Genomic DNA, 12,586 nt, shown 5'->3' with positions numbered 1-12,586 from the left:
GTTGTTAAAATACGTTTTTATCGCTATTTTTTTTTCGAGGAGCGGCGGGGGCTTGCGGAAGAGGTGCTAGTCCAAGAAATGAACAATTTACTCCATTTTGAGATCATACATATTTTTTTTAAACGACCTTTTGGAAACATTTTTGAAGGATTTTTTTTTAAAGCTTACCACGAGGAATGTTCCTTTGAAGTTTCGTGGTCTGGCCCTGAAAAACCGTGTATATATTTTTTACACAATGAATACTATCTAAAGTTTGATATCAACTATTGTATCTAGTTCAAATGAGATACATACACATACATTATTATCTTTGTTTTTTGGATTGCATAAATAGGGTATTTTCACAAGTCGGAAATAACGTTAAAAATATAATTTATATTTAGAGTATTTTTTTACGATTCTAACGATAAAACTATCAATGTATTCAAAACAAGTTTTCATTTATAAATTTCCAGTTTTAAAATGAGCACATATTAAACGGCTCACAGTTGGCATCACGTAATTTTGACGTCATGCGTTATGACCGCCGACTGCGCTTCTATTAAGCATTGCGTACAAGTTTGGCCCCAAAACGTCATACGTGCCGTTTGTCCCACAGGACGTGAAACGCCTCGTTTTCGGGTAATTCAAAATATGCCTATTTTAACCTTCGTAGAAAATTTATCTGACGGACGAATAAAATATTAATACCGCTACCATCGTCATTATATGCTTATTTAAAAACAAAAATAATAATAAAAAAAACGTGAAGAGACTATTGTGAGGATATTTTTTAATTTATTTTTTTTATAAAGGAGTTGCTTTATTATATGCTTATAACATACAAGGTTTATATTTCAAAAGTGGATTTTTCTGCAATAAAATTTCTTTAAATTTATCTAAACTGTTGGAATCAGGAGGGATATACTAATGTAGGATAATCAGGAACTTCTCAGCATTTGCTCATGTGGAGAGGAAACCACTTAAAACTCTTCAGGAAAAGCCGGCCTGTTGGCAGTAGTCAACAGGCCTTCCGTTCCACTAGAGAAGTGTTCGGCAAATGTCAAACTTTGGTTTTTTCACCAACAGGGGTGCACTTTATGTAGGAATACGATTTTCAAAAATGTATTAAATGTCAGATAATATTATTTTAGCATTACCAAAAATTCACCAAAAAGAAATAAATGTGTAGAAATTATACGGAATATAAGGAAAGAATCTGATTGGGACCCACAAAAAACGAATGTTGTTTGTAAACATTTAAATACAAATACTAAAAAATAACATCTTTCTATTTTTTTTGTATATGCGTTCGCGTCGAATGCAGCCTTGAAAAACGATAAAAAAATCATTTTCGCTTTTAACTTTTCTTTTACTCTAAGAAATTGAAGATTTTATGGGCTAAAAATATGCACACTCACGGCTAAGATCTACATTTCGCTGAAAACCGCACGTAAATCGGTCCAGTAGTAATTCAGCCCATCGCATCGAGGATGCACATACGAACATTGCCTTTTATATCTATAGAATATAATGTATTACGAAGTAATTGCTAATTTAATCAGTACAATTCGAAACGCATTTAGTTTAATCTTTCATATTTTCTTTACAAAGTGGTTCTACATTTTTGTTAAAATATTTACTAACAACATCGTAAATTGTTCTGTAAAATCTGTTTATCTAAATACATCAGACCGTTTCTTTGTTTTTGGGATTAATTTTATCTATTTTTTATTAATCTGATGTTCTGAAGATAGTTCAATGGTTCTATGTATATCGTTTCGCTGATGTAAATATTATAATAAGCAAAATATAAGTATTATATATATTATCATGTAGGTTTAGTCAGCATTTGTAAACAATGTCGTACCCTTTGTCAGCGGATAAACGAGTTCATTCAACCTTTCAGAAGTGTATAGTGTATGGTTCTTGTTGGTATACAGAATACAGATAAATATAACTTCAGTCTAAATTTCATCTCGGAGTATCTAGTTTTACTAAAATATCTTCATTTATGTACACTGACATAATAATACATAGACACGCCCTATGGAGTAAAATATTTTTTAAAGTAGTGACACAAAAACGTACCCATAGTTAACATTATTACAACAGACATGAAGTACATTTTACAAAATGCAATGTAGAAGTCTAGGAATCCACAGGGCTTATGACCTGTCATTGGCTGGTTTAAGAGGCCACTTTACACATTGTGTACCATTCACCATTCTGCCTATATTTTAAAATCTCTATTCCTTCAACTCTTCCATCTGTTGACGTCTGTAAAGTTAAAGAGCTGAAACCCTTTTTTTTGCCGGCGAGATTCATTTGAATTATTTCACCTACATACTAGGCAACGCCAATATTTTTTTTTTCATTTTCAGGATGTTGAATCCAGTCCTTGTCTACAAAAAATTTGATAAACTCAAAATATTGTTGATTAATTCACATCCATGAAGAAGTACAGAAATTAAAAAAAAAAAAACTGGCCTTGCCTATGTAGGTGAAATTATTAAACGAGATGAATATCACCCGCATAAATAACGATTTCAGTTTGAAAAAATCGAAGGAATTAAGATGTTCTAATATGGGCAGAATGGTGAGTGTTAAATAGTGTGTAAAGTGGCCAAAAAAATGCTTTTCAGTGCACCTAATTGAAGTCAAGCGATATTTTAGAATTTCACAAATCATTTTACAAGCATTCAAACAAAATTGAGCAAAACAATTTCCTGCTTCAATTTATCAAAACATCAACTACCGAAAGAAGAAGACCAAAAAATATGGATAAATGCGAAGCCCAGTATCTAAGCAAAATAAATAATATAGTTCTGTGTACTATAAAACCCCACAAAGCAATGAAAGTACTGGGTTTAATTCCCGGCAACATTGAGATAAATATATCAATTAAATGGGTTTATGATGTAATATTTCATAGTCCTTGCACTAGAGCTGAAGCGTTAAACTTATCATTTTGCCTTAATGTATCATATAATTAAGTTCTCTATGCACCACTAGGTGTAGATGGGAAAATGATAATGTTGATGATGTACTGAATTACATTTTAAATATATAATTTATTATCTATCAGATTTAAATTATCGTTCTTTTATACGAGCATATTCCTATATATTTTTTTAACGTTGCGTTGTCTAGAGTGTTGTACTTTTAATTATTGCTAAAGATCTAATTTTGTTTTTATTCATTTTTATATACATGTTTTTTTTTTTAAATGTGACTTTTTTATCTTAGCATATCCCTGTTGGTTTTTGGAGAGACACGAATGATAGAGTGGAAAACAAAACAGTCCATCTCTAATGCGATTTATTTCAAAACTGGCCAAATCCAGACAGTGCAAAACAAAATGGACTTCTCAAAAATTTAAATGCAATTTTCGAGTTTTTTAACGAATTGTAACTATAACTCACTATTGAAATCGAATTTTTTAATCAAAATACATTTTTAGAATAGCACTACGGGAACTCCGTGGTTATTGAATCGGGTTGTGGTCGAGTGGCTAGTGTCTCGGACTCACGGATCAAAGATCCGTGGTTCGAATCCCGCTCTACCCCAACTTGGTTCCCATTTTCTAATAGTGAGTTATTTACAACTCGTTGAAAATGGCCCTTAAAATTAAATATTTGCGTAAATTATAAGAACGCAAATATTTCTTTTTTTAATAAAAAAAAATATATATATATATTAATCGCTCAAAGAAAAAAAGTTTATTTACTCAGTTTGGCGAACGGCGGAGATGGCCACGTTTGTTTTTTAGCGTCACAATTGTCTGTTAATAATGTTTTCAAATTTGATATATATATTCATTGTTTGTGTTTCTTTTTTTTATTGAGCGGATACTGTTAAGCTACTGCTCCTTATTTTGACTGTAATTGTTTATTAACATATTACAACAGAGATAAAGAACATTTTAGAGAAGGTAATATAGAAGTCTAGGCATCTACAGGGCTTATCACCTGTCATTGGCTGGTTTAAGTGGCCACTTTACACACTGTGTAACATTTACCATTCTGCCCATATTTGAACATCTACATTCCTTCAATTCTTTCATCTGTTGACGTTCGTGAAGTTAAAGAGCTGAAACCTTTATTTATGCGTGTGAGATTCATCTAATTCAATTATTTCACCTACATACTAGGCAACGTCTGAAGATGTTATTTTTTCAATTTCTATACTTCTTCATGGATCAGGTGGATTTATCAACAATATTTTGAGTTTGTACAAATTTTTGTAGACAAGGACTGGATTCAACTCCCTGGGGAGCTGTTAACATTCACATATTACAACAGAGATAAAAAACATTTTAAAGAAGGTAATATAGAAGTCTAGGCATCTACAGGGCTTATGACCTGTCATTGTGACAGTGTGTAAAGTGGCCACTTAAACCAGCCAATGACAGGTCATTAGCCCTGTAGAGGCCTAGACTTCTATATTACCTTCTCTAAAATATTCTTTATCTCTGTTGTAATATGTTAATGTTAACAGCTCCCCAGGGAGTTGAATCCAGTCCTTGTCTACAAAAATTTGGACAAACTCAAAATATTGTAATTGTTTATGTAAAGATATTTATTTTTAAGTAGGATTCATATTATTTATGTAATTATTAGATGTGTTCCTTGTTTATTTGTCTTCATTTTATGCATGTGTACTTTTTAATTAAATAAATAAATAAGAATATGTTTATAAAAAAAAATATATTTTTATAGGCTTCATCTCGAACTCGAAGATAAATAGAACATAATTGAAAACAGTAGTTGACGTTTACAAAGCACACTATCATGATATGTTGAATACGTTGTACTGTACATTGCGAATTGCTGATTATACTCCGAGTTACGCAACAGCCAACTCTTCAGCGGCTAAATAATGGCCTTAAAACACATTCCTCCGAGGTCGGCTTTTTTCTAATCAATTACATTGCATATTCCATGGACAGTGCGTATCTTCTGTTATCAAACGTCGTTATTGTTCGTTAGGGGTGTAACGTCGCCCACCAAAACATCGATCCATTGGGACGTCGATGTTAAATGTATCAAAATCGATTTCAAAAACGTCGCGAAAAAAATATTTTTGTGTGTGTTTAATATTGTTAATATCGAAAATGATGCCTACATATTATATTCTTTACGACTAAAAGAAAAAGGGCCAGAATTAAAATATTTGGTTTAATTACGAGAATGCTAACATTTCTTTAAAAAAAAAACAAAACAGTACACCCAAGCTAGAGAACAATCACATTTAACATTTGTGTTCTCACCGGGAATCAAATCCAGAACTTTCCGTGTGCGAGTCACTACATTTAATCTTGAAAAGGTTTTATAAAGGGTTTGTATTCCAGGGCCTCAATTTTGATGGGAAGATAAAGACGTCATACTTCACCTTGATGGTAGAGTTGAAGATAAATTTTCTCTAGCGATTACAAAGATATACTACCGCCCCCCTACCTTCAAGTTTTGGGTAGGTACATCGATATGAAACAGGGGCAAGCGTACATCACTGTACACATATATACGCTTTAAAATGACAGCTTCAGTATGACGTCATAGTTGAAGATAAAATTCTCCCGACCGACTACAAAGATATACTACCGATCCCCCCACTATAATTTTTTGATGTAAGTACATCGGTTTATACCGACGGGTCTAGAACCCCTCCATACGTTTATCTACGAATAAAAAATGTCAACATTTTTGTTTCACCAAACAATTTTTCCTTTAATTTTGATTTATTTCAATTTTTTATCATTTTGAGGTTGGCAGTTTTTTTTCTTAAAAGCCTATTATTAATACGAGAGAGAAATAAGTCGATTTTGAAGTCGAGTTGAATTCTGATATAACTGTCAGTTTCGGAAACGAGTGGCTAAGATGCAGCTAATTGAACATGTTTAGAAAACAATTTTGTAGACATATTATATTTTTCATACAGAAAACTTGATTTTACTTGGGAAGTTAACATTTGTCTTCAATATTATATACAAAGTAAAATGAAGTTTTCTGTATGAAAAGCAGAATATGCATACAATTTTTTCTTCTAAACATGTTCAATTATAGATTACCGATGAAGATACATTAATTATTCATGCAAATTTACTCATTTTCGTACACAAATATCGGTTTTTCTTTATAGAAAGTTGAAGATAACTCTGTTAACTTTCCATTGTAATCGGGGCCCAGGGAGTTTTAAGAGGGGAATATCGAAGTCTAGATATTTACAAGACTTATGACGTGTCATTGGCTGGTTTAACTGGTGTTACATTAACATTTTGCCAATTTTGCCATTTTAATTACAAAACATTGTCCCGGGACATCGCCTCCAAAATAGACAGGCAGGCTAAGAATAAGGATGTTTGAACATCCGTATTTCTTCAAGTCTTCCATCTGTCGGTTTTTTGTGAAGTAGAAGAGCTGAAACCTTAATTGTTGAAAAGAGATTCATCCGATTGAATTATTTCACAAACTAGGCGACGCAACGACTGAAAACATTTTTTAATTTTTTATACTGGTGGGTTTTTATAAGCTGGCGCGTGCGCTATACTTACACATACGCGTTGTGTCGTATTCGTGAATAAGCCCATGGTATGACATCGCACGGCGTACGCATAATGAAAATAATATCTGTCTCTCTCGCGCTCAGACGCGCTTATGAGCGTGACATAGACAACTATTGCTTTGTTAGTTGCTAATGATATGGTAATTAAATATACACAGGATGGTTCTGCGTTCGCCTGAATTTCGCTGTGATTCTTAAAAGTCAAAATATAATAATATGTACGAGTATTAAGTTATGGATTAAAAACACCGGTTTATGAATATGTAGGTATTTCATTAAATCAAATCATGAATAGGTCGATTATGTAGTGATGGCGCTTTCGCAAAACTTACACAAAAACATTTTTAATGTACAGAATACTGATTTTAAATATCTTGATGTTATAAAAAATCTATTTTGGATTAGAGTGAAAAAAAAACAATTACTTAAGAAAATGTCTTATTTTTACGAGTATTTATTTTTAAACAAGCATGTTTTTTATTTAATATTTTGTGTTTATCATAATTATAATTAAGAGAGTGTAATTAATTAAAATGTACAGTACAAATTTATAGGAAAAAATATACATACACACTTATTAATAAACAATAAATCTTGTTATTTATATACTTAAAACGATGTACACAACTTCGAATTCAAGTTCTAGAGTAATTGACTATAAAAAAAAACATTTTTTCATATTTAAATTGCCCCTTGTTCTTGGAAGACTATAATTAGTAAAATGCAACAATCCAAAAAAATATTTGAAAAATATCAAACAATGAAACAAAGTATTTTAGTAAACTAATTTTACATTTTTTAAACCCACTGTATTTTTTATTCATGTAGACAACCCTCTAATCCAACACCGAATTTAAAAATAAGATAGCACATTTGGTTTTAAATTTCAAACAACATTATTTTAAATCAACATCCTATGATTTTCAATGCGTTAGTGAGACTTTTCTGAACGCGCCAGCTTAAGTTAAACCACCAACAAACCAGTAGGTGAATAATGAATGTTACAGAGTGTGCAAAGTGGCCATTTAAACCACCAATAGCAGATCGTAAGCCCTGTAAATGCCTCGACTGCCATATTTTTATGTTATTTGTTAATTAGAGTTAATTATAAAATTAACTCAATTTTTTTTGGCTATATGCGTTTACGATTTTAAGTTGATAGTTCGTAATGCTTAATGGTTGATGCAATTTATGTGGAGAGCGTGGGCGTGGGTGACAACCTGCACAGCCTCCTATTTGCTTGCTCTAGCTAGCCGGCAATACCCAACCTAATACAATACCTAACCTGCCCAGCTAAACTTGTATCCCCCAACTGGTTATTCTAGAAATACCGGCCATATGCCTTACGAACAGCAATTGCAACCATGATAGAACAGAAATAGAGCATCTAGAAACAGTTTGCATCAATCTTGGACGCAGCAGCATTTATCTTGAGTAGCATAATAAATTACTCCTGTCATCATCATCATAATTTATTTATATTTATTTGTTCAAAGCGTTTATTTATCACGTGAGATAGACGGGCAGTAGCCCAATCACAAATAACTATCTACGTGCTTAAAAACATGCTAAGCATTTGAGCGATCACAATGAACAATAATGAACATGCTTAAGTTATCGCAGTCATAAGTCAACACGTGTGTAATCTCTAATTCATCGCTCATGTCGGTTTGTTTTTTGTTTTCCTCGTAAATAAATACAGTTCACTGGCGTTTACTATAAAAAATAATACAATATATTGCGTTTGCAAAATAGTAAGGAGTATCTAATACAAAAAAGTGAAAGTTAAATTACAATTACTATGGCAACTGCTTTTCTTGACATTTGGCTTGCCAACCGTCGGCTAAATGCAATAAATAGCATGATAAATAACAAATGAATAAATAAAAATATCAGTTTTGGAATATTTTCCATATTTACACCGGTGATATTAAAATATGTGTTGCGCAGCAGGATTATACGTCGCGAAACGTAAATATGTTGACATTTAAAATTATGTGTTCACGGATGTTCCATTGTGATCGCGAATACGATAAACAACCATGGTGAGAAATTGTTATCACGTTGCTTATTAGCACGTCAATAGTTATTTGTGATTGAGCTACTGGCTATGATGCTATCTCCGTGGAACAATGATGACCCCCAGCACAGTAGCGTAACTAGGGTGAATTCACCAACAAACTACAGAAAGTGGCTTGGCGGGATTTTACTTTTAGTAACAATATGAATAATGAAATTGTTAAAACTGCAAAAATGTATGATTATATAAAAAAAATATACCTACATTAAAAAAAAAAAACCAATAAGGCATGCCCATTTAAAAAAATCTTATTTGTAAACATGATGTATGCGTTCTTCTTACAAGTAGTCCAGTCTACAAAGCACCCAGATAGCATATTATGACATATCATAAATATGTATGAAAATATTATAATATCTTATAAAAAATAGTAGATAAGTACTATATTAAAAAATATATAAGTTGTTCCTCAGATATCAATCATTACCAATAATAACTATGAACATAATATAGAGCATATAGTTGAATAATCATCATCGGAACCCATAGATATAATACTGATAAATTAACGATAATTAATATAGAATTTGGAAAAATGTTTATTTTGGCAGATTGTAGATAGGCAAATAAAAATAATATTTAACTATATACTCATAAATGAGTAGTTTAAGTTTTGGCCATTAGTTAAGCTCGGGTTTCCTAGGACAGCGGTGCCCGTATTTTAACGGCCGTAGTGAACATTAATGCGGTTCACAGCCGTCGTAACGGTGACTAGAGAGTGGTTTCCTATAAAAATGGTGTTGATAACACCGTTAAAAAATAAAACCACTCTCTAGTCACCACTACGACGGCTGTCCACCGCATCACCGTTCACTACGGCCGTTAAGATACGGGCACCGCTGTCCTAGGAAACCCTAGCTTTACTCTGTAGACGTCGCTTAGTACGCAACTCCCGATTTAAATTCAAGTATGCCGTGTTGTGTCGTTTGTAAGTGTCAAAATACTGCTAGGATTAAAAGGGAATAGGTTGGGATCACATTTCATGTGTACGTAGGAGAAAATCTAGGAGTACAAATGGATGAACATCTCTGCTGGCGAGCTCATACTAATGAATTAAGCCGCAAAATATTTTTCAGTCTACACTCTATTAGAAGGTTGCAAAAATTCTTACCCATTAATACTAAATGCACCCTTGTACAAGCATTACTACAATCCATTCTAGATTACGCCGATGTTTCTGATTTAAGCTGTGAGCAACTCGATAAACTTGAACGACTTCAGAATACATGCATAAGGTACATTTTTGGTCTTAGGAAATATGACCACATTTCTGACTATCGTAGGCAACTGAAATGGCTCAAAATTAGACAGCGGAGAGACTATCACTCCCTCTCCCTTCTGTTCAATGTACTTCATAGTCCTAACGCTCCTATATTCCCCCGCGAAAAATTTCAACGCTTATCAGCTCACGGTTTACCTCTGCGTTCTAATACTCAAGGCACTCTCTTAATACCCATCCACAATTCCTCTTTCTTCTCTAACTCATACAGTGTCCATGCGGCTCGACTGTGGAATCATCTCCCATCCACCATCAAAGATGTTACTACATTATCTCCATTTAAATCACGTCTGAAGAAACATCTCCTTTCTCTTCCTTAATCTCTCCTCCTTTCCTTTTTCCTCTTTCCTCTTTTTTCCTTTTTCCCATTGAGGATTTTATGTAATTTATAAACAAATACGTTTATTTCTATTTTTATATATCTTAAGCTTTTTAATTTTTTTTTCTATTGAATATGTTCTGTAACTTGAATTATAAAAATAAAACTTTTATTTTATTGGTTGGTTGGAAGAAATTGCCATTTGGCAATAAGCCCGCTAATGTTCAAATAACATTATGTACAAAAAGTTAAATAAATAAAATGAGCGAATTCACAAATAAAATTATCTAAAATTCGATTATATTACAATCTCGCAGATTGTTAATAAAATAAGGTAAACATTTTGTTAGTATTGCCAGGGTGGTCTGTTTTTTTTACCAGGCTTTCAATTAATAAACCTTAGTATAATATTAAACGGTTTTCATTTACTTAATTACGAAATTATTATTTAATTTTTTTTTTCGTTTGCCTAATTACCCGTTTTTTTATATTCCAGTCAGTAAAATATTTATTGTGGTAAAACATAACATAACATTACACAATATTCTCTTATATTTGTTTTATGATAATATATTTTTCGCGGTCTGGTAACATTTCGCAGCTACTTCACACACGCGCACAGACGGAATGTCAAACTTTTGGACACAGTGCGATGTATGCAAACACGATTCTACGCGCCTTCTGGTATAGGTTATAATTCTATGGTCTAAGAGTTAGTTGCGGCTTCATGGCTTAGGCAAAATGAATAAATTTGATTTATTTTTGATGAAAAAATAGTAATTATTTTACTTTAACTTGTTTTACTCAATTCTGTGCAATTGGTCCTAAAACTATGTAGTACAATAAATGTAAATACTTTTTTTTTCTTCCATTTCAGAGTGTCTCCGTCCGATTAATAAGAGTTGCCGTTCTACAAGATGGACTGGATCAAGAAGTTGAAGTGGAAGGCCGTGCAGACGATGGAGCCGCAGCAGTTGGCTACTGAGGACGATGATGGTCTGGAGACAGCGGAAGACAAGAGAAGAAGAATGATCTCACTTAGAATAATCTACTACACCATGTTCCTCATGTCCCTTGGATTTAGTGTGGTGCTGACTGCAGTTTGGCCCTTTCTAGACAAGGTAAGTCTAAAACATTCAAGTTATTAATTTATTATGTATCGAAATGGTGGTTCTCGCAAAGGCTGCTTTAGACCTAATAAAAACTTAGCCAAAACCATGTTAGAGTTGTTACTAGAGCCCTTGCTGGATTGAATGAACATCTTGCTAGGATGAATCTTTCTGAAACTTTTAGATGCAGGTTCTACAGTACAGACGATCAATCACCTTTACTCATTATATGCGAATAAAACTAGTGGTCTTTCGGGACCACTAGTTAAACCTCAGGATGCTAGAGTGCTCGTTCCCAACTTAAATGCCAGGATCTTTATAGACCTGGGCTCGGAGGTCGAGAACTAATTTACGGGGACCCGCCACAGTAGATCTACACAGGTCGAGGTGACGTCAGGAACTTATATACCACTGACTCCCATTTTTCAGAATAAGGTGGTGTACTTATATCGATAACATTTAAAAGGGGAATCAATAAACATCTATATTGTAAAACTAAAACTACACGCGTGTGTTTGTTTGTCCGTCCGTCACGACGACTCTCAAATAGTAAGTTGTAGCGTCGTAACATTTGGACACATCATTCTTGTTGCAATTTCTATGTAAACCGTGCTAATTTCAAGCCAAACTTTTTCTAGTTTCTTCGGTATAAAATCAAACCCATTATCGGTAAGTCGTAGCGGGGAGTTGTGAAATTTAGATACAATATTTGAAATACGATTTCTAGATCAGCCGTGCTGTGTTCAAGACAAATACATACCATATTCGATTTTGAAATAGGATTGTCCTTTAATTAGTGTGTTTATCGATCGTCCCGTGTTCCGCATTTTCCTGTCTTTACTCGTAGCGTTGTAGCACGTATCTTTAGTCCATCTCCGCTTTTAAGATTGATAATATTGATATCTTTGAATCATTCTCTTATCAAAACAAACACGACGAAAGAGACAAATTTCCTCATTATAATATTATGTCTGAGTTTTGTAGCAAACAAGATAACGTTTGTTCAAATAATGACAGTAGTTCTTCATACGCGCAAATACCACATATAAAGCCTGAACTAACTTGTGTAAATATTTGCAGTGATTGTCTGGACGTTTTTTTATGTTATTCATATATTATTTTGAACTCGTTTTTTAGTATACGTTAATGACACTGTCACTATCGCCCACACTACTGAACATTTGCAAAAATTGTCAACATGGTTTGAGTTCAAAATGAATGTACTCAAAACTAAAACCATGGTAGTCAGCAAACAG

General features: G+C 33.1%; 1 protein-coding gene across 1 annotated transcript in view; it reads left to right on the top strand.

The window, feature by feature from the left end:
- Window positions 1-12,586, top strand: part of Cln7 (CLN7/MFS domain-containing 8) — a 58,014-nt gene that overhangs the window by 14,458 nt on the left and 30,970 nt on the right. Inside the window, exon 2 of the mRNA XM_088229493.1 lies at window positions 11,099-11,342. Coding sequence (XP_088085619.1) covers window positions 11,139-11,342 — 204 coding nt within the window. The 5' untranslated portion in view covers window positions 11,099-11,138. The remainder of the gene's footprint in view (window positions 1-11,098; window positions 11,343-12,586) is intronic.

Source organism: Micrasema longulum, unplaced genomic scaffold, assembly GCF_059751315.1.
Source record: "Micrasema longulum isolate JH-2025_06_02 unplaced genomic scaffold, ASM5975131v1 h1tg000678l, whole genome shotgun sequence".
Taxonomy (NCBI): Eukaryota; Metazoa; Arthropoda; class Insecta; order Trichoptera; family Brachycentridae; genus Micrasema; species Micrasema longulum.
The sequence above is the reverse complement of the archived record's forward strand: the minus strand, read 5'-3'. Positions and strand labels throughout refer to the sequence as shown.